This window comes from Poecilia latipinna, unplaced genomic scaffold, assembly GCF_001443285.1.
Source record: "Poecilia latipinna isolate Pla-1442-1.1 unplaced genomic scaffold, P_latipinna-1.0 Scaffold38, whole genome shotgun sequence".
Classification (NCBI taxonomy): domain Eukaryota; kingdom Metazoa; phylum Chordata; class Actinopteri; order Cyprinodontiformes; family Poeciliidae; genus Poecilia; species Poecilia latipinna.
In genome coordinates, this window is record NW_015112654.1 from 654,348 (window position 1) to 677,288 (window position 22,941).

A 22,941-nucleotide genomic window follows, 5' to 3' on the forward strand; every position below is an offset into this window, starting at 1 on the left:
GCAAATGTAAAATAAATAATAAAGAAACTGAAACCAGCTACATTGGTCAAGCATGTAAAAATAAACTGTGACAAGCTCTCTTTCAAATGGTTTAGAAAATGCAATTAGAGATTCTAAATATAATGTAAAATAAATAAAACACAATATCGCACAAAGCATAGAATTGACCTTATGAATCAGGCACCTTGCCATAGATACCTGATCTAAACTTTTTTAAATATTGGGACCGATACAGATATTAATATCGGATTGGTACAACTCCGGTTACAATCTTTGAAGACATTCATATCATTCACTAGTGATGTGTTGTAAGGGCCACTGATTGAATAAAAGTTAGACGGTAGGTACATGTCCTTAAAAGGTCAACAAGGCGAAGAACAAAGTAGCAAAAAGCAACTAACAGAAAAAGGCTGATTTGGGGGGGAAAAAAACATTGAGAACAATTTAAGTGATTAGAACAAAAAGACACTGCATGAAAAATCAAAAACAGACATGAAAGAGGGAGAGAATGAGAGAAAGTAACCGAGCAGACAGGCAGAGAGAGAGAGAGAAACCCAAACCTGTGACCTTAGATGAAAGAAGCAGTCACTGTGGGCTACAATTAAGGATGGCAGGAGGGAGAGCATAGGTCAGGAGAACTACACAGACTCACACATCTGCAAAAGCATGAAACATCCCGTCACAATGGTCGTGGATGTGTGGATACACGGCACTGATAAAAAATAAAAAAATAAAAAAAACAGATGAATTTGATTTAACAAGGAGTCTCGTAAAAGCACTCACACTGTGAAGCAGTACAACCTCAAGCTAATTGTATTTATCGAGGTTGTATGCAACAGATTAACAAAAAGATTTACATATTTGTGGGGAAAAAGTAGGTCAATATTTTGTAGAACCTTTTACCCCAAGTACATGTGCAGTATTTTATGGTATTAGTGTTGTTCATCTACAGACTGACACTGGGCAGATGTTTCCCTTCCGGCATGTTAATGTTGACGAGTAAAATCGGTTTGTACGACGCAGTACGACCAAATTATTATTATTCATCCATTGGACAATGGATTGAAAAGTAAGATGCATTCTGCTTGGTACATAATTTTTAAAAATAGCCTCTCTTTAAAATTCAGGTCTCCATTCCTGACTTGCCTGCTGTGTTCTTTGGTTGTAATTACACGTTGCTTTACGTTTAATAAAACACCTTGAAGGTTGTGGTTGTTGTACTGGAGGTTGACGCAGATCTGAGACATTATCCCATATTTACCTGTTTGATGAGTGCCGTAAAAGGCTTTTCTAAAACGTTAAGAAGCTTTGAGATCAGATCAATTAAGTGAGGCCTGTCTCTGCGGGTTTATGTAATGCAATCATAAGGACACAGGAAGCATTCATAGTAGATTTCTTTTTTTTAAGCAAAACCTTAAAAACTCTTTAAAAGTGAGGCTCTGAGTAAGAGATGAAGACTGCTAATATATTAATAAACGTGCAATCAGACTAATTTCTAAATTTTACTTTGAAAGCAGCACCAATAAAACAGCTAACACAAGGACCCCTTCCTTTATCCCACATTAGTCACTTCCCTCAAAGAAGGAGTCCTGCTTTAATTGAATTAAATTATACCTTATGCATGCTAAACCACAAAGCACCTACTTAGCCAGATGGAGAGGTAAATGGGAAAGGCTTTTGCCTCTCCAGCTGATAACGATGACACACACACACACACACACACACACACACACACACACACACACACACACTCATGCTAATCAAAACAAGACATCAAGTAATCTAATCTGAATCACTAACAATTATCAGCACATTGGCCCCGAGGCCAGGCGTATTCCTTTGATCAATGTTTTCTATTAAAAAAAGTGTAAACAATTCAATATCGCCCTTCCCCCCTCCTCTTTTGATTCCTTCCCTTATGCATAGTGAGGGGGATATTAGCCAATTGTCCTTGGAAATGAGTCAGGAAATCAGCCTGGCCACTTTAAGGAGCTAATCTGACTAAAGTCAAATATCTTGCCACAAAACAAGGGACCGAAGAGGACCTTTTCTTTTTTTTTTTGTCACCGAGGAAATACACTGGTGCCGCAAAAGCTTTGAAGACCTCTTTTAATTTGCTCTTTTTCCTCCAAAGACTTTCAACCAGCACCAGTCCTAAGAAGGTCCTCACTTATTTCCTCAGATTATTCCAGAATGGTTATTCCTGTGGCCAGCAAGCAAACACCAGCACACACATAAACACACACACATCTATGAGCATACACACACACACACGCTTACATGCGCACTTCTGAAAAACATCTAATTCAAGGGCATATTTCTCTTTAAGGATTCCAGCGGCAAAAGCGGAGGCCAAGCGGCTGTTGCCTTTTAGATATTTCATTACCAAAAGGTATTTATTTCATTTTACCCTCAAATCCCTTGTCACTTTATTTTTTTTTAAACTCCTTTGCATTTTTTTTTTTTTTTACTGAAATATTTGGAAACGTGACAGAAGATTGGACCACGGTGCTTTCCCAGGGTAACTCCTGGTTCATCAGCATGCCCCTTCCTCTCAGTATATTATGTTCAGTGAAGCGTGCTCAGTTCAGAGTCGGCAATTTCAATCGCTGCGTTTCTAGTCTAGTTAGCTTCAGTACAGCGATTCTTCACTCCTCCCAGCGCCCCCCGTTTTTTAACCGTGAATGTACTTCTGCTGACAGCTGTCTGCGGACTGCTTTTGCTCGGCACACTAAGGAAAAAGTGAAGGCGGGCAGAAAATTTAGTTAGTCATATAAATTGTCAAAAATGACCAAAGACAGACTCTGTAGAGACAGAGTTGTGTTTCCAGAGAGAGAAAGAGAGAGAGAGAGAGAGAGAGAGAGAGAGAGAGAGAGAGAGAGAGGAGACAACGAAGAAGTCCATCCACATTGGAGTTTCTTCCTTGCTGACGCGTTCAGGTTGCGCCGCTCAGCCGCCCATGAGAAAATCTCAGCTGAAGGTAATGAGGGAGAAGTCGTCCCCCTTTCTAAAAGCTTGTTCAGAAAGTGGTCTGCCAGAGGACAAGACAGTTTATACTGGATTTTCCGACATGTTGGAAGCGTAGCGAGCAGCAAATAGGGAATAGTGGAGTTCAAGAGACTGGTGGATGTACAGTTCGCTTGTCCTGAACACTGATGTAAAAGAAAGTCAAAAGAAAATAAAGCAAAGGTTGGTGTGACAAAACTAGTTGAGCATCACAAATTTAAAAAAAAAGCGTCTTTATAAACTTATTCGCTTATTTCCAAAAATAATGGATGAATCGGATTAAACATTCCAGTAAAAATGTAAATATAAAAGTTTAGAACAAAAACCCCATTAAAAAAATGAAATAACATGGTCAAAACAACCCTTTTGCACATGTTCACTCACTTGTTTTCAGGTGTGTTAACATAAACTTTAACAAAAACAAATATGAAAGTATTTAAGCATCGCTTCAAATGCAGGATTGATTTTGCTTCTACATTTGGATATAGACTTCTAGTTTCTTGAAAAACAAAATCAAATGCACCCAACTTTTATGAAAAAGTTATTGGTGTTACAATAAACTTCAAGATAAAAAAGTATTTAAGCATTTATCAAATGTTTCTGGTGATTAATGCATTGCGTCTTACAGTCAGACTCTCACAAACACAAATACGGCTCAAAAATCAAAAACCTGTCTGTTATGTGTAACTTTCAGTACACCAGTTGTTTTAAGCTGTACAACTACAGAGTTAAACTGCACATAAAAGCAACATTCAATCAGATTTTTGATATTTCTTATAGTAACTGATGTGTTCATGGAGCCAGAAGTGGAAAAACTGTTTCAACTGCAAAACTAGCCAGTTTCTGGTCAGCTTTGAGGTTGCAAACATCATCATCATTAATAGTTTAAAATCGAAATAAATCACAGTTCTCGTCACAGTATTTCCCCCCACCAAACCAACAACAACAAAAGATATGATCACTGCACATCCCAAATCAAATGTCTAATTATTAACATAAAGAATTATTTGTTAGATTGTGGCACTTTTGGTCCCTCATACTTCTCGCAGATACCACAACATTCCTAAAGATTCCTTTACTTGAGGACAGCACAAAGACAAGTTAGTCTGACTTAGAGCCAACATGAGAACCGTTGCTTTACTGCGGCAATAACTTACATCAGAGATGCCTGAAGTCCTGTTTGGTGCTGCGACAGCTGAGTTGGGGACGTTCTTGTTTCCAGCCTTCAAGGCGGCGTCTCTGCGGGCCTGCTCCAGCAGGAGCCTGGCTCTCTCTTTCAACTCCTCTTGACGAGAAAGTACTTTCTACAAGCAAGTACAAACCATGAGTAACTAATTCAAATGCTGAAATTAGTTGTGTTTTGCTTTGCTTCAAACGTTTTAAACAAGCGTTTTATATTTAGCTTTGCAGTCTGATCAAAAACATTTGACCCACCTTCTCTGCTGGAGGACTTGATACAGATGCAGGTGACGGCTCCTTTGAAAAAGAAAAATGCAACATAAATGCAAGAGCCTATAAAGTTCTGCTTTTAAGATTCATGCTCGCTAATTTCAAACCAGCAGCACAGACAAAGTCTTATCTTCTATTTGTCTATAGCAGAAAGTAAAAAAACCCAATCAGCCGACTGACTGATACTTTTTTTTTTTTTTTTTTTTTTTTTTGAAAAGTTGTTAAATGCATCAGTAAAGTTGCTAATTTGGCAACGGATTTATTGGTGCACCCGGAGTTTAAAGATTTATTTTCTTTAAGAAAAACACTTAATGTTCTAATGACCATAAGTATAAAAAATATCCTGCGTTTTCAATTATTAGTCGCTTCTCAGGTTTTCTATGAGTTTCCCTGCTGGAATAAACTACTGTGGCTCTTTTGTCAAGACATGCCTCATATAGACTTCATGAGGCATGTGGAAATAAATAGGGGTTCACCTATTGCAATTTTTTTGGCCAATCGGCAAACTTTAAAAAGTCTGACCTGATACTTTGGCTGATACCAAGTTTTGGTCTGAAAACTGGCTAAATATGACTAAATGACCTTGGCTGATAGATAAGGTTGGTGGGTAAGGTCGGTTTCGCAAACAAGTGTTGGCCGATATTGAGCTGGACGATGTAGCCGAAAAACAAAACATGATATAAACACTTCAAGTCAGTCGATGCTGATAATCACTGATTAGTTTTTTGTTTGAAATATCTGAAGTATTTTCCACACTGGTGGCATAACCTTTCCTTGTTTTATTCTCAATTTTCACTCCAAGTGAAATATTTTTTTTAAGCAGCTATGAGGCACAGAGGAGAAACCTGACTCTCCTGATGTGAAAGTTACTTAAGTTATTTGACAAGTTGTTGCTAGGTGACCAAAGAGTGAGTAAGTTAGTAGATGCCACCGACCTTGTTTAGCTGGCTGCGAGAGGTGGAGAGGCTAAAGCCTTTTCTCTGCCTACATCCCCAGAGTCCTGTACGGTCTTGGATCGGTTCACTGACTATTCTATATATTGTTTATTTTATCAGACATTTTACCTATTGATATCGATCACGTGTCTATTGTAATATATATTATTGATTTATTGACCAGCTCGAGGCTGAATGAAAGAAACTGGTGCTGATTTATTGGTGCAAACCTAGAAAGTACAATAAGTTTTAAAAGATCAAAAAATAAAAAAATAAAATAAAAACATTATCTTAAAGGGTTTTGACAGAACAGCCATCAAGCAGGGATTTTTTTCACTGCAAAGTGATAATGTTTAAGAATTTCAATTAAACTTGGATACAGGTGATGAGGCATCTCATTAAGTTGATAACAGCACATCAAAAAAAAAAAAGTAGTAAATAAATAAAAAACTCTCCCGCAGCCCCCTCTTCCTGCCCCTGTGACCTTTTAGGTTGTAAACAAGCAGCAGTAATCTGAAGTTAACCAATGCAGGCCTGCACCGAGCGCAGTTGGTTTGTGCAAGCGGGTGCACACATGCGTACAGGTGTGTGTCAGAGTGTAAGACGAGATGATGTCTGCTCCGTGCAAAGCATCGCCACGCCTGAGCGGTCACGGCACAAACTGTCATCAACTGCAGGGATGGGAAATATAATGAAAAATATAATGAAATGTCAAAGCAAAGGAGGGGGAGCGGGGTTCTGTTGGGCGCGTTCGGTAGTCGCCACATGTTAAGGGTCCCGACGCGTCTGGTTAGGGTTCTTGGCAGCAAGACAAGTGACAACAACATTTAATGGAGAATGGAAGGGAATTTTTCGGCATGGTCATCTCTGCGTTTGTATCAACAATGTTGGACGGATTTGAAGCTTAGCGAGCGCCGGGAGGAAATGAATGTTGTACGAATCCTCTGTCTTATGACTGACGGCGCCGAGAAAGTTTCAATCAAAGCCTGGGTGCAAGGATAAAAACATGAGCAATCCATTTAGGGCCCAGACAGGTACCTGCAGGTAAACGCTGTTGGAATCTTAATACCTGACTTAAGTAGCAAGAATGAGTTTATGAAACACAGACTGGTCCTGAGGTTAAGGTACAGAATTTATGCATTCGTTTTGAGGTTGACTGAATCAGATACCTTAAAGCTACAACTGCAAATCATGTGAGAAATCATTGGGACTCTATCTGATAGATCAATACAAAATAGTGCAAGACTGGGCAGTGAGACAAAAATTCAAACATCTATTGTGGTATTTATTTGTATTTAACCCCACTGCATCAATCTCAAAGAGCAACCTTTTACTGCGATTACACCACCCAGTCTTTGGGAGGTATGTCTCAAACATTCTTACCCACTCTTAGTGGAGTTTTAGGTTGAAACCATCCCAGCAGAAGCAGGTTTTCAATGAACCCGTACCACTGTACATCTGGCTTTATGTTTAAGGTTGTTCTCCTGCCGGAGGACTTCTTATGGCCAACAACAACTTCCTTGTCACCGACAAGGCCAGATTTGAGGTGTGCATGAGTAACGGTTGTCCAGATAATAGATACCTGAGCTGTTCACTGCAAAAACACAAAACCTTGCCAAGTATTTTTTGGTCTAGCCTCTTGTGCAAATGCCTTTGTGTACTTGAAATAAGACAAAACTTACTATCAAGTAACTTTTCATCAATACAGGAGCTTGTTTGAAGCAAATAATTCCTTAATATTGATGCAAAATACTGGCAGATTATTTCATTTACAACATGGTAAAAAAGTCTTGTTACAAGATTGGATCCAGTACTTTTTCCTCAATATTAAGGAATTACAGACTTAAAACAAGCCATACCTATATGTTGTTAAAAGGTTACTTTTAAGTTAGTTTTGTTGTATTTCAAGTGTCAGAGATATTTGAACTAGAAACCAGACCAAAAATACTTGGTCTGGTTTTTTTAAGATTTTTGTGTTTTTGCAGTGTTGGTCTCTGCAGCGTCTACAGTTACCATAGACCTCTGAACTCTTTTTGTGTTATTTAGGGGTTTCAGGAGTGAAGGAAGGATGACTGTAAATGCATGCCTCGCTGTAAATAAGTTCATTTTCTTTCGACAATACAATTTTGCACCACTCTGTGCCGGCAAATCAGACATAAAACCAATAAAATATATTGCAGTTTGCCGCTGTAATGTGACAAATTGTGGTGAAACAAGTTTAAGGCATGTGGAAAGCAGCATTGCAATGCAAGAGTGCAAAACGCCAAGTCAAATACTGTGACTAGGTGGCTTTACCTGTTTGATGGGGATATCTGTGTGGTTGGTTGGGGAGGATTTGATGTTTGAAGCTGGCTCTGAATCTGAGTGACGCAGACTGGCCCTTTTCTTTTTAATGAGGTCCGCGTCCCTGTTATAGGAGAAGTGTGATAAAGAGTTTCCTCTCCTTGTAGGGGACGATGGTTCGGTACTTCTCTCTCCTCTATCCTCTAGCACCTCCTTCTTACGTAGTGTTTCCTTCTCCAGCTCTCTCTCCGCTCTTTGCGGTAACTCGCAAAGATCTAAAGTGTTGGCTTTGAGAAGACCGCCTCTATCCTCAGACACTGGCAGGGCCACGCAGGCAGAGTTTGTAGCCGTTGCAGCCAACGCTGTGCGCGGCAACGGGACCGGCGGTGACGATTGTAAGGACCCTGCTGCTGGGGAGCCGGTTGAGTCTACTCCAACCTGTTGCTCTGGTGTCTCCTCTTCGGCGGCCTCGGCGCCGTTGGATTCAGTGGGAACGCCAGCCGTAGATGAAAGGGGCTCGACGTTGACCTGGTGGTGTTGCACGTCGTTCAGTTCAGCGTAGAACTTGTCCTGGTCTATGGAGGCATTGGTGTCTGTCTCAAAGTCGCCCACTTTGTAGGTGCTGCGGCTGCTGTTGGCTTCTATCTGCACCACGTTGAGCTCCTCACCAGAAAAATGGGCCCTTATCTGGTACAGGTAGGTCATCACCGTGAGCTTGTCGGGAATCGCAAGGAGCACCATGTCGGATGGCTCCAGGAGACGAGAAATCCCCAGACTCGCAAAGCCATCGTATGCCTACAATAAAAAACAAGAAAACAACATTAAAAAACAGCATTAAAAAGAACTATTTATTCTCCACAGCAACAATTAAGCGACACAGAAAGGACTATGATGGAGTCTGGTTTTTTTTGTATACTTGGTACACAGAATGTAAGTGTGCACTCTATATGTTCATGTGTGTTTGGGAGTGAGAGACACCGCTGCCATGAGTCCTGACAGGTCATGTCAGGGTTGGCTGTCCCTGATAAGAGACGCAGATATCCCAAGACAGAGCGCCTAATCCTAAAGTGTGTGTTTGTGTGTACACACACACGCGCGTGTGCCGAAGTGCGTCTTTATCGCTCGCCTACATCAACGTGCCCATGCTCTCCGTCACGCGTGTAATTGGTCTGATTAGACGCTGATGAGAAAATACAGGTGTGATTATCAAGCGACAGACGAAAACCAATCCCCCATCACAAGATAGACTGAGACACAGAGAGAGGGGATGAAAACCATTATCGCTGCCAATGACAGGTAAATAAATAGATTAACAGCAGCGCGCACACATGCCACCCCCAGTTCCTGCACGCACACATGGCCTCCCCATCCATCTCTCCCAGGTATCACGGCTTGTATCTGGTCTGCTTGATAGTGTTGATCTAATTCCAACCTGTTGCGGGGCACGTTTGTTTTACTGCTTCTGTGGACCTCCCGACTCCATCAATTGCTCCGTTTCTCCCAGACTCTCCCACTCTGGAGACTCCTCTTCTTTTGACCTCCTGAGATGCATCTAGAGGAGCCTCCTTAACCTTTCTCAGCCCTGTTCTGCTTTAAATTCTCCTCTTTTCCTGCAAACACATTTTTTTTGTACCTTTCTTAATCCAGAAGAGTGCATTATTAAGCATGTATGACTTTTTATTAAGCCTTTGCTTTGCATTCATTACTTACACCTGCAGGTTGTCTAAAAAGAGTAAAACACAGTTTAGAGACAAATGCTGACGCACAAAAACCAAAACAGCTTTGTTCCATCTAAAATGATCCAGTTTAGCTTTCACCAGTCTATGAATTTCGAAGTAAAAATTAGTGGTGGGCACACTTCCGCTAATTTCTTCCGTTTAGCGCTTTTGCTTAAAAAATGTTTACCACACATAGCTTTATCTAAATTAATCTTTCCTGGTTGCATTTCTAAAGCTCTAATTTACTTGAATGTTGAATAAAATTCAACATTTGTGTTAAAGTTTTGATTGTGGACAGTTTAGAATTTTCAAGTTTATCTTCGTGCCCTTATTTTGAAGTGGGTGAAGAGTGCTTTCACAGCAGTTCTGCTTCCTCTTCTCACGTTCTCGCGCTTTTTCTCCAAATAACTCAAACAAGAAACTTGCAAGAACAAAATAAGTGAACAAGAAAACAAGAAATAAACATGAATACAATAGCTGACATTACAGAACATGTATATTTTACTGACAACATGAAATTGCTGCTCGAAAGTTGTAGTCTTAAGGGCAGATATAATTTGAATTGCATTAGCTTCTACTACATATGAGGTTGGTGTAGCGCTTTAGCATTACAGGAACTATTTATGATTATTGCTTTAGGGTTAGCGCTTATAACGTTTTTGTTAGCAGTGGCCACAACTGGAAAAAAAATAAAAAAATTTAACTGCGGTCCAGATTGAAAAACTACAGGGTAGCTTTTAAGTTGAGGACAAATGGGAAGCTCAGCAGCAGACCTTTACATCATTAATGGTTAGCCGATCATTGTGCACATACAGTACTTACAATTTTTTAAAATATTTTTTCTGTCTCTCCATCATCATCTCTTTCCCCAATGATGGTAACTGTGGTGGGGATTTCATTGCTTCTCATACCAAATGTTGTAGGTCAGTCAACACGCGAGGGCAACTCAGGAACTGCTTCCCTTCCTAATTCAAAATAAGAGTCTGATAAACATGGAAGCTACTGAGTGTAACATGTACACTCAGATCCAGAGCTCATAATTCCAGCTTACACTTGCTTCACCAGAGCAAATCAGAGGCTGAAAGCAGCTGAGCAACTTATGAGACAGAGTACTCTGGGAACCTACACTTTAGTTATGATGTGCATGAAAACAGGTTGTATTCAGAATACCTAATCCTACTCTGTACTTACGTAGGATGCAGATTTTCTATATCAAAAAAACTGGGGGCAAAAACGTAGAAAGAAAAATTCTAAATTAAACTAAAAACTAATTCTTAATATGTATTTAATTGCATTCTTCCTCATTTTTTTTAAAAATGTCTTTCAATTTGTAGGGGAAAAGGCACCGCTGTGGAACATCTACACTTTCCTGAACAAATGAGTTTGGTGAGAGTAACAAACTGATGGGGGGGAAAGAGCCAAACACACACCGCAAAGACCTCTACGTTTACACCTGGCAATTTTAAAGTCCTTTCTCTTTCCCAGTAACGGTGTGTGAAAGAGTACAAGGAATAACTGGGCCGATTAGGTTTCTAAAACTTATTCAGACGAGCAAAGTGTGCAAAGAAAGCATGCTTTCTTTGTTTGCACAATGGTAAACGTAGCCTGTGTAAGAGAGCAACAACTGAAGCTTAAAAAGAGACAGATAGAAAGAATATAGAAAAGCATTGACAGAGTGAGAGCTTTTACAGGAACATGCTTGAAATGTTTCAGGAAATAATGAGCTCTTGGCCTGCTATTCACTTTAGACAGGACAGTATGAGGTTCTCACATATGGCAACCTTACCACAAATTTACAATATTTAATGCATCACATTGTAAAAGTCATTTTTTACTGAAAAGAAATGATAATTGCACTGAAAATATACACTTAGAGAGTTACGACACCCATGTTTAGTTTTTACTCATTGACCTAATCAAACATATAGCATAAACCCCAGTATTGTAATATTTGTTTTGTCCTAAATTTTTTCCCCAACTGAAGTTTTTTTAATTGAATTGAATGTCCAGAGACCCGGGGTATCGAGCAATGTCTCATATTACACCGAGTGTTTGCTCTGATCAGTTAAATTCATGTAATTCCTAAGAATAAGTCTGATTCAATTTTGCACAAACCGAGCACACAACTTCAACTTAAGTCATCCTAAAAATATTTCGCTAGAATAGCAGCGCTCATGGTGGCAGCTTGTTGGAGGAGCTGTGTTACAATAATTCTCATCTGCAAGGATCTTATCCCCGACCTCCAATGAAAATTCATAGAGGAGAAGCCAAACAAATGAGGTGGATTAGCAGTGCTTGCCAGCAACTATGTCATCTGAGACGTGTTTCTGTGAAATTTTCTCACTGCTGCCTGGATATTGAGCTGTAAGAAGTCATGAAAGTCACAAGACTATCATACAGCAACAGTCTTCAGTCAGAGGGATTTGTTTCAACACTGCCTACAACTGGACAGCCTTCCTACCCAGAGCATCAGCATCCACCGTGACTCTGGATGATACGAGTAACAAAAACATTAAATTTTTCCCTTGTAATAAAGTATTTTTGAACTCAATTCAAACTTTACATATTGTATCAACCATTCGTTTTTCAGCTTGATCTTACTCAAAGTCATCATATATTGAGATTCTCATACCAAGTTATTTCTGACCAACAAATCACGCGCTATAAAAATCACTACCAAGACAGGAAACAAGCAGTTTGATCTTTCGTATGACAATCAAGAGGAAACACTTTCAGCTGGTATTTTGGGAATTATCTACTGTTCTCCCTTCCTATCTGCCTGATGAAGCCTCGGGTCTGGACTCAACGTTAACGGCTCAGGCCCCGGGCCGACGCTCCCCCTCCATTCGCTCTCAGTGACTGACAGCTATCTATCGTTGTCAATCATCAGCGCCTCCTCCCTTCAGCCCAACCCCTCGTGGTTGTGCTCAGGGCGATTCAGCCTGGTGCTTGGTGCAACACTATCAGATGGCATGACAAATTACTTCTCCTTGGCCTCATTACACACACACACCTACACACACACGGGAAACAGACAGTAGTTCAAACTGATCAGAGCTTCCAAAAAACCAAACATCTATCAATATATGTAATCACCTGGGGATTAGAATTATATTTGCATGTGAACCTTTGCATCATGGGTAGTTTTAAAGGCTCTAGATGATGTAATATCCACTTTTACTTTTTTTTTTTTCTAATCATCCTAAATATTGATTGTCCTTATCTGTCATAATTCAGCACAGACTGAGCTGACTGCAATCATTCTTCACAGACAGACAGAGAGGAGGAGGGGCCGCTCCAACAACGAGCTATGAAAAGCAGAGATAGTGGATTTATCTATACATTTCCATTCTTGCTCTCCGTATAGTAAATTCCATACATTAACAATTATGTTGTAACATTTATATTAGAAAAGACTCCATCTTCATCCAACTGTTCACACATTTTGATTTTCTCTTGAATATTTTTTGTACATTTTGTTGTCCCCTAATTTCTTTAATTTAATTTTTTCACACTTGATAACTGAACATCCTTATTATTCTACAGAAGGTAAACAGTACACAGTCTTCTGTTAAATAGCCCCAAGGTGTAGGATCACATCCAGTAAGTCCAAGCTCCTTTTTATATACAGATTAAAACGATTAATCAGATTAATTGAATTAATCGAGCACTAAAGTAAATATCAACTAATTCAGGAATTGATTAACTGTTACCTGGAGCATAGAGACTCAACAAAAAGGCCATTTTATGCAAATGATCACTCTCAGAGTAGTAATTAAGCCAAAACTGTACAAACAATATATACATTTTACATTTAAGATAAAAAAAAAACTTTGAAAAAAATCAACTCTCTTTCAGATTTCACTTAGTTCAAAATCTGCATCTTTTGCAATTCAATTATTAATAGGCTAATATAAACATAATCACCAGATCACACCTACACTGTACTGATGTCAAGTGAAGCAGAAAGGTTTTATTTTAGCATTTATTTAGTATTTATTTAGCTGTAGATGCATCTTTTTCTACAAATGATCAAGCGAATCCTAAGGAAATGCTGTTAGAGTATTTGCCACAGATTTGTTTTTTTCTGATTAATCAATCAATAGTCAGAATAGACTCAGCAGAATAATCAATTACTAAAGTAATCACTAGTTGTAGCCCATATATAGATATGAATAACAATAGCTCCAGAGGAGGGTGTGTGTTGATGTAGAGCTTTAAAGAGAGGCCGACTGCAGTACAGCAACCATTCTCAGACTATCACCTTGTACGCCATATTCCCCCATATTACTTCTATATAACCAATTTCTTCAGGGCTACTCGAGCACCTGGAGGGAGGTGAGGACAGTTAGCAGATATGGGACTGGCTCTCTGCTTCTCTCTCCACTGTGGTTATTGTCAACAGGGTAGCATTCATGCCTAACAGGGCCACCAGAGGTTATCGCTTAGCCAGAGAGTGTATGAGAAGAGGAAATCAAGCTGCAGGAGCCCCACGCATATCGTTCTGTGTAGCCCTCAGGGGCTGAAGAGGGGACGTTTGTGCACTGCGCCTATACAGGCATGTGGCAAGGGGGGACGAAACTGGAATGTGCATCTGTGCGTTCCAAAACCGTCCAGTAAGGAATAAAATGTGCAAACACAGAGTTAAGGGAGAAAACGGTGAGCTGTCTGAAGATGCTCCAGAGTAAATGTGCAGATGTAATGACGAAGCTGCACCTGGAAAGCTTTTACTCTTATTTTTTTTTTTTTTACGTTTCTTACCATGCATAACCATGGCAACGATGTATTTTTACAACCGGTAGCAGATGACGAGCATCTGAAAAGCTGACAGATTGCAGAAAAATCTTGCTGTAAGTGAAATAATTGACTTAAAACAAGCTCCTGTATCTTGCTAAAAAGTTTGTTGCAAGTTAGTTTTGTCTTATTTCAAGTGTAGCAAGATATTTGCACTAGAAAATAGACCAGAAATACCTGGTAAGATTTTGTTTTTGCAGTGCACCTCTTCCATCCATCTCAATTATAAAATCCCTGACGACGTCTCTCTGCCTGACTTCCTTTCTAGTCATCCGGCCAGACAGATTTTAAGGGGCGCGGCAGAAACAAATGATGTGGATTAGCAGTGCTTCCCAACAGGATATGTTATTGTGACATATCGTCGCAGTGACAAACATACTCCAGGTATATTGAAGTTCTGACATTTGACTGATGATCACTCCTCAACAGACTAGTAGCTTTATAAAGAGGGATGCAAATTTGTTTTACTGACTGTTCATTTCTTTTTCTGTCTCTTTTTGCCAGAGGGAAAGTTCTTAGCTAATAATACATACCTTGAAATAAGGGGTTAATTACTCTCCTACAAAAGTACATGTAACCTGACAAAACAGACATCAAGCATAACAGTTGGAAGTTTTATTTTAAATATGTTTTAAAACTGTCTCCATGTCGCGACAATATGTTATCAGACAGATCTGTGAAAAGGTTGATCTCTTCCACCTCCTGCCGGAGCTGCTATTGTTCAGGAAGAAATGCACCGCTCCCAACCAAAAAGAACCAATCAGAACCAGTAGGAGGGTCTTAGCGCTGTCAATCAACCTCATATATGTGCTGCTAATTGTGCTAATGGTGGAAAACAACTTACTGTTACAGGAAAGCCCTTTATCCGCCATCATCGGTGGTTATGCTAACTAGCCTGAGGTTTCACAACAGGCTACGCGAGCTGCAGCGTAGCAGAGAGAAAGAGGGGGACGAAGAAGGTGGATGAACAGCGTTCAGACCCGCCTACGGGCTCTGATTGGTTGTTTCCAGTTAGCACTGGGAGAAGTCAGAGGTGCTCCACGTTTTCACAGATTATTTGTCACATTCCAGGCTGTCACAACATAATAGTTTCAAAATATATGTAAAAAAATATATATGTATATTTTAATGCAACTTGACAGAACACTAAATTAGTTCGCAAACATCATAAATGTATCTAGTCATTTTCCTTTCTGATTGTCACAAAACAAGGGATGCTTTCTCTTCCGACACACCTGAAGCAGGAACACTTAACTCAGATTCTCTCCCACTTCCACCAGGTGTCTAAGTCCTGCTTTGGACTCAGGCACACACACCACAGCGGGGGTAAACGTCTTTCTTTTTTTTTTTTTAAATCTGTCATTTTCACGTCCTGGTACCAAAGCGTATCTGTACGATTACACACATTTTATTGTCATCTTGTTGCATTGCCGCCATCCTCCCCCACCCACCCACCGTTCAAACTGTGTAAAGACACAAACACACTTCATTGTGGGATTAATGGCAGGTCTCTAAATAAGGCCAAACGGAGATGAGGATGGGAGGGAGGTGTGCGCTGAGAAGGTTCCCAGCGGTGGGCTGCCTCTTACCTTTTTGTTGTTTTCTTTAATATCCTGAGGATTGAGAGCCTTGTAGTCTCTGAAAGTACAGCGGGGAGAGATGAGGATGTGGGGGGGGGGGAGAGAGAGTGGTAAACAGAGCGGCTCAGTGGAGGAACAGATGAGTTTAAATATGCGTCGCATGTAATGGTATTAGAACTGTAACGTGCAATTTCAGAGCAGAGCAATCAACAGAACTAATGGAGTGGAAAATGTGTGGAAGTAACTCGCTGGAGAGCATAAAGACATGCACACGTATGTACGCAGAGACGAGTTTTAACAAACTGTCTTCATGTGTGCTCCAGGCGTGGCCTGAAAGTTGGAGAACAAATAACAGATTTACGTGCAATTAAAAAACAAGTAAATAGACATTTTACAGATCCTTCACATTTTCTATTTTAAACTGTGCTACTTTAATAAAACTGATAGGTGTCACTTTTTTAGCTTCCATACTAAAAATAGTTTAAAATATTGTCTATTATGTTATATTAAAAAAAACAATTATCTTGATAAAAAGAAAATGGCCCACTATAGAATTATCAATGCAATATAATTATAATTATAATACAATTATTTTAAGTACAGTTACTGTTTATAGTTCAGTTGTATTTTTTTAAGGAGGATTTATTATTCAACTGTCTGTTTGCAGTGGCAGATTTAAAAGCCAAGAATTGTAGTGCGTTCCTTTTTTATTGTCACCAACATGTTGTCCAACTTTTAATTTTAAGTCCAGATTCTCCACAGCCATTTCATATCATGACCGTTCCATAGATTTTGTGACCAGAAACGTTTCTAAGGTGATACATTTCTTGTAAATTTAAGCGAGAGGAAAAGTGCAGGAGTTGTCTATCAATCAGCTGACCAGCAGTGTGCAGCAACAGGTGGGGAAGGGACAGCATCGCGAATTTATAAATGTTGGAAGTTAATAAAATAGTGACTACAGCACAAGGATGCACTGATAAATCAGCTCAGATTTCTTTAATTTTAGGAAACTTATCCTCTATATTTGGCAATTTTTCAAATAATAAAAAAAAAAAAGTAGGTATCGGCCAAAATCGGAACCAGCAGGTCAGGTGATCGGCCAGAAAACTGTAATCGGTGCACTTCTGCTCCAGCACTTTTCCTGGCATCTCGTTAGAAGGACTTTCTACCACAGAATTGTTCTGACGGAAAATCTTTAAAACCTTGGTGTGCCTTTAGACCATTAAACGGCTCATGTTGTGGCAGACAGTTTTGATGCAGATGTTGTTAAATCATTCAGGGTTCCTACAATTTTTAAATTTCCATACTTTTCCACAATCAAATTTCTAATTTTTTTTACTTAAGTTCTTCTAACATTGTTAACATTTTAGAAAAAAATAATAAATCTTTAACTTTTTAAATGGTAACAAGTTCTTATGATCTGTAGGTTCCAAAAATGACGAAACAACAAGTATCAACAAAATAAAAAAGAATGCAGACAGGTTAAATGTTATGAAAGTGTGACGTAGTAAACCAAAGATAAAACATGATTTAAACACAAATCATGCCTGTAAAAACCAGCCGGTTTTTGCTTCCAAATAAAGGATCTTGTGGAGAAAAAAGCATTCAGTTTGTGTGTGGATGTGTGTGTGTGTGTGTGTGTGTGTGTGTGTGTGTGTGTGTGTGTGTGTCGTACATTACGTCAGGTCTGAAATGGTGTAGAATGGCACAGAAGGCCAGGCCGTTCCTCCAGGACGTGGTGAAATTGGTGATCTTCACCCCGCGGTAGTTCTTTGTGACCTCGCGACACCAGGCCAGCAGGGACTGACTGGCATTGGGTTTCCCTCCAAGAACTGGACTGGGGGCGGGGCTAGGCTGCAGGTGGAGAGAAGGTGAAGGGGGGAGGAGGATTGGAAATGGATAGAAAGAAACATTCATAAAAACAATGTATTTTTTTTTATGCAAACAGATCAGATAAGATTACAGTTCATTTTCTTGTCGTTACTTCAGTATTCAGTTTCCCTTAGAATACAGACTTCCTCCACTCCCTTTATTACTTACTTTCCAGTAAAATGTTTTACTTCCCCATCACAAGTCAATCAATTAGCACGCCGTACTGGTATATAATAAGCTTTCACACGTGTGTGTGCAGACACACACCCATTCTGGAGGGTCATTCAGAAAGCGCAGCACGACCGTGAATAATGTAAACATCTTATTAATTAGCTTCGCCTTTGAAGCCTTATCTGGGCTAAACGCATTCAGCGTAAGAAGCCTTTTCCTCTCCTGGACTCCAAATCCCACAAATCCTTGGTCTTGCGGAGACAACGGTTTTGTTTTGACAGTAGATGCTACTCTGGTGATTCAGGTGGATATTGGCTAACCTGGTTACAGAGGGACTGATGTGTGGACACTCTCTCTGATGGTAATGGAGGAAAACGTACAGAGGGAATGGAGGGCTCACTTTAAAAATAATTAGTGAGCGATCAGAAACTTTAAATTATGTCTGCAAACAGGCCAAGATGATGACATTTAACTAGTAAAACCACTGAGTGGGGAAATGTGTTTGGTTGCTTTTAACTAAACCACAACACTTAATTAGAAGATTTATTTTAACCTATTTAAATCCACTAGTGCTCCTGGAAGTTTCCTCCTCTCCACTATGATTTTCTTCTGCACAAAATGAAGTCTGACATCAGCGGAAGTGGTAAATTTCCTAAGAATGAACTTTAACTGAAGTGGGTAAATAAATCACAATATATTGAGCTCTAAAAAAAAAATTATGACAAAACATAACCGAGTTTAAAGCCCCACAGTTTGAGGCCTGATGATCACCAGTTTGGGACTCTGCTTCTTAACTAAGGTTGCTGTGGCTGACTAACCCCCTCTGTTGGCATGTTTTTGCTACTACATGACCAAAAAAATGAAACTTTTAAGTGAAGTAAGATTTAATCTGAAACTGTCGTTTCATATTTGACAGAAAGAGCATCGGCGTGATGGTATGCAGTCTGTTTTATTGTTTGGATAGGCAGTAGGAAGGAAAATCAGACTTTGATTTTATAATCAGCCTCCACAAGAGAATTTGCATGATTTTAATAGTCAGAAACGAGAATAATTTTGATTTTAAGCGTATAAAGCATTCACAGTTGGAAAGAATTAATTGAGTGGGAAATCAACAGCAGCCAGCTAGCTGAAGTCTACAAGTTCCTGAGTTTATCCTCCATTGTTCCAATTTAACCTTTGACCAGGAGCCTGAAGCCAGCTGAGACTCCATGAGAGTCAAAACAAATGAAAGAGACTAGAGGACATCTCTAACAGCAATTCCTAACCTTCACATCAGTGTGTGTGTGTGTGTGTCTCTTAGTGATGCAGATCCCTGTGGTAGTCTTAGTACAGGGAGACGGTAGCGGGAGCCTGAGGGGCAGACACTTGACATTTCCGGCTCATCTTTAAAAGAGGGCCTTAACCTTTCCCCACAGCTTCTTCAAACACGTTTTAGGAGGCTCCGACAATACAGCCGTGCCGCACAACCAAAACAGAACGAAACAAAAAAATAAAAAAGTGAGAAAGTCGATAACGATTAGAACAAGGGCAACATCACCGTGTGGAGGAGGAGAGAAGCTGATGTGACTCGGTTGTTTGGATGAAACTGAACTACAGTTAATGTTGAACACTCCAATCTAATTGATGCATTAATCCTAATCTTAAATATATAAACAGGGTTAGTACACTTTTCCCACTGTAAAATTCAAGCACTTTTCAAAAATCTTCAAGGTATGTTTCCAGACTTTTACATTATCACACTTTGGAGATGAAAACAATACAAATAAACGAAAGAAGACAGTTTTAATTCACCATTATATGATATTTATTACTGTTATTTTTGTGGTAAGATTATAGATTCCACAGAAAAGACAAGGTAAAGCAAAATATAACAATATTTCATGCCTCTTTCACACACGCCTTACACACCTGGCTGGTCCTGAGAATGAAACAAAAAAAGTCCCACAATCCCCCAGTTCCAATATTTCTACATTTCTACAAACGGTTTTCATCAAATTTTATGAAATTTAGCAAATAGAAATAATTTTGGTAATCCTAACTGACCTAAAACAAGAAAAGGTTAATCTGATTTAACTTCAGACACTGAGAAAAAAAAATTATCTGTGCTTTTATTAGGTGTATGAAAATATCGGGTTTAAACTCTAAATAATGTTTTCCATATTGAAGCTTTCAGATTTACTACGTTATTACAAAACTGTGCGGTTTGAATATCAAGCACTTCATACAGAAATCGGGCAGTTTCCAAACCTCGACAACACCAATTTGAAGTTTGCACATTTTTCAAGGATTTCAAGAACCTCATGTACAAGTGAGCACATGACGGAAACTCAGGCTCTACATAAAATCTGTTTCCTTCTCCGTTCCCAGTGTTGCGCAAGCCTCTGCGTGTGAGTAAAACGAGAGTTTCAGTGTGATGGGGTCTTCCTCCAGGCCTCCACCTCCTCCTGCTTTTTCAAGTGACGGTTTGAAAGTAGCTGTCTAATTTGAGCGCTCTAATTACCTGGGATTAGAGACCAGGTGCTATTAAAGCAATTAGACACACACACACTCCAGCGCTGCAGACCCTGCGCCCTAGCCGGCAGGAAACACAGACACGCTTCCAAATACACCACGACAACGCCACCAGTAGGAAAAAACAACAACAAAAAAAACAAAGAGAAACACACTTTCTCATAGAAGAGGTACCAAGTTAGAATAAATAGAAAATAAACATATGGCCTTCAAAGAAAATCAGAAAAATGTATGTTTTTATAGGCCCATTGCAATAAGCAATAAATAAATTAATAGCACTGATACATTAAAACAAACTCAATCATTTCCACAATTTATTGATTTTTTTCCCCTTTTCTCTCTTTCTTCCAAATACTGCATGACAAAAGTCTTCAGTCTGGTGCAACTAACCCTTATTTAAAAGACAATTTTAAATAATGGTGACTTAATAATTCTGTTTTGTTTATGCATGTTATTTAAAATGTCTTCCAGTTCCAGTGTTAAAAGTTCAATAGAATTTAAAAGTTTATTGATCTTTGAGAATGTGTTCTTGCATGACTATGCCATTACTGCCATATTACTTGAAAATAGTCTCGAAACAATAATATAACAATTTATCGACCAGCAAAATTTATCATTGTGACAGATCTACGTTTTTACATCAGTTGAACCTTTTTAACCACAAACTTTAGTATTTTTGGAGGAACTTTGTGTGAAAGACCAATAAAATACAGCATAGTTGCAGTCAATGCTTTAAAGGATCATGTTTTGAAATAGTTCCAACTATTTTGGGTGTTCCTGTACACAATTTACACATCTGCAGATTAAACACTTTACCTATTCTTTGCAAAATTGTCTTCTGCTTCTAACAGATTGTCACTTCCGTATCAACTATTACGGGCTTCTTCGTCTCTGCTGAAGGAAAGCATAAAGTTGTTGTCAAGGCGACGGTGTTTTCGGGGTAAAATGCAAAGTTGGTTTTTACACACATGGTGTTTTTGCATTTTGGCCACCAGGTTCCATTTTGGCGTCAAACTGACCAGGCCCATTTCCTTCACGTTTTTTTCCTATGAGTCTTGTGGTCAAAGAGCAAACAGGACGCCTGAAAGCTTTTCTTCATGCTATTGAGTTCACGACTACATTTATATCTGTACTGATATTAAATCACAAACACATGGACTTCTGAAGTCAACTGGTTGCACTGGATTTTTATTAAGGGACATGTTGTGAGTAAGCCTATTGCAGTAAGTAATAAATCAACTAGTCGCAGGATACATTAAAGAAAGCTCTAAAATTTCCATGTGTAGAACAATCATTTAAGAGAGACTCTGACTGATTGTTTTGTCTGAAAACAAACAACCTGAGCCTTCACAGTAGCAGCTATGAAGACTCACTCACACCCATGTCTCCCTGCAGACCAGCACTCTCTGCTTTAATTGAACCGCAATAAGCAAGTACCAAGAGACTGAAAAACAACTCCAACACCATGGGAATAAATGGAGAAAATAAAAAATAAAAATTAGGAGGACACCAGCGACAAAGTTGCTTAGCTGGAAATAGTGAGGTGTCGACTGTTTCGGGGGTAGATAAGATCGGCATGGATCAATCACCCAAAATTAAGAAACTCTGGGTCGATTTATCTGTGCACTGATACCACAAAGCCAAGCACATCTATGCTTGCTCTTGTTGCTCTCGTTTTGTTTGAATAAGCATAACTACGTCTTCTATGACACAAAAGAAGCGACACAGTATCTAACCTGTGACAGACTAGCTGTTTGCCCTGGCCCCTATAACTGGTTGTAATTTTCTCAATCTACATTGCAGACTCTGTTCCATTACATGGTTTTCTGATAAAGGTTTACAGAATGCAGCAGCCAGTCAGTCAGTCAGGCTTTCAAACGCATCAAATATTAAACAAATACCATATCATCTGTAACAGGAACAGGCTGCATTTCCTTAAGACACAAACACGGGCAGGGTGAAAATTTCATGAGGAGCAGAAATGCACTTATCAAACAGTTCGCTGTCTCGCCTAAAGGAAGGTGCATGCATTGTACACGAGTGTGTGTTTGTGGTTTATCGGCCAGTGTGAATGTCACTGTGTGTGTGTGTGTGTGTGTGTGTGTAACACTGATGCGTCCATGTAGCTAGCTCGGCTCGAGGGTAGGATTAGCGGAGAGCATTGCCTCGGCCCACAAACGTCCCATATTAAAAAATGAAAAGGCAACCTTCATTACTATCAGTGGCACATAACCTCCCCTCTTCCTCCTTGGCTGCTACTATTATACACAGCCCTAACAGTCTGGGCAGAAAATACAAGCCACTGACAAGAGATTCCATTATTCCTGATGCCTCAGTGTCAACAACATACATCTAAGGGGGCAAAGAAAGGGAGGGGAAAAAATTGAAGGAGGGGAAAAAAAGGGAGGTTGGAGAGAGAAAGAGGTGGGTGTGGGAGAGGAGGGTTAAGCTCATACAGTCGGAATAAGTAGATATGAGGGAAGCCGATGATGGAAGTGTTGGACTTCCTGTTGATCCTGGTATTAGGAGGATTTCTCCAGTGTTTAAAAAGGTGATTTTTTTTTTAACATGTAACATGCTTTTGACACTTAGCGAGTCAGGCTTAGCATTACGTAGCAAATT

At 39.5% G+C, this 22,941-nt stretch overlaps 1 protein-coding gene across 7 annotated transcripts in view; it reads right to left on the minus strand.

Annotated features, from left to right (window-relative positions):
* ehbp1 (EH domain binding protein 1) overlaps nucleotides 1-22,941 on the minus strand; it is a 189,335-nt gene that overhangs the window by 83,941 nt on the left and 82,453 nt on the right. For all 7 annotated transcript variants that reach the window (XM_015045733.1, XM_015045743.1, XM_015045785.1 and 4 more), the window contains 5 exons: nucleotides 17,441-17,619; nucleotides 15,775-15,823; nucleotides 7,686-8,468; nucleotides 4,441-4,482; nucleotides 4,164-4,310 (listed from right to left, as the gene is read on the minus strand). In XM_015045733.1, the coding sequence (XP_014901219.1) occupies nucleotides 4,164-4,310; nucleotides 4,441-4,482; nucleotides 7,686-8,468; nucleotides 15,775-15,823; nucleotides 17,441-17,619 (1,200 nt within the window). The remainder of the gene's footprint in view (nucleotides 1-4,163; nucleotides 4,311-4,440; nucleotides 4,483-7,685; nucleotides 8,469-15,774; nucleotides 15,824-17,440; nucleotides 17,620-22,941) is intronic.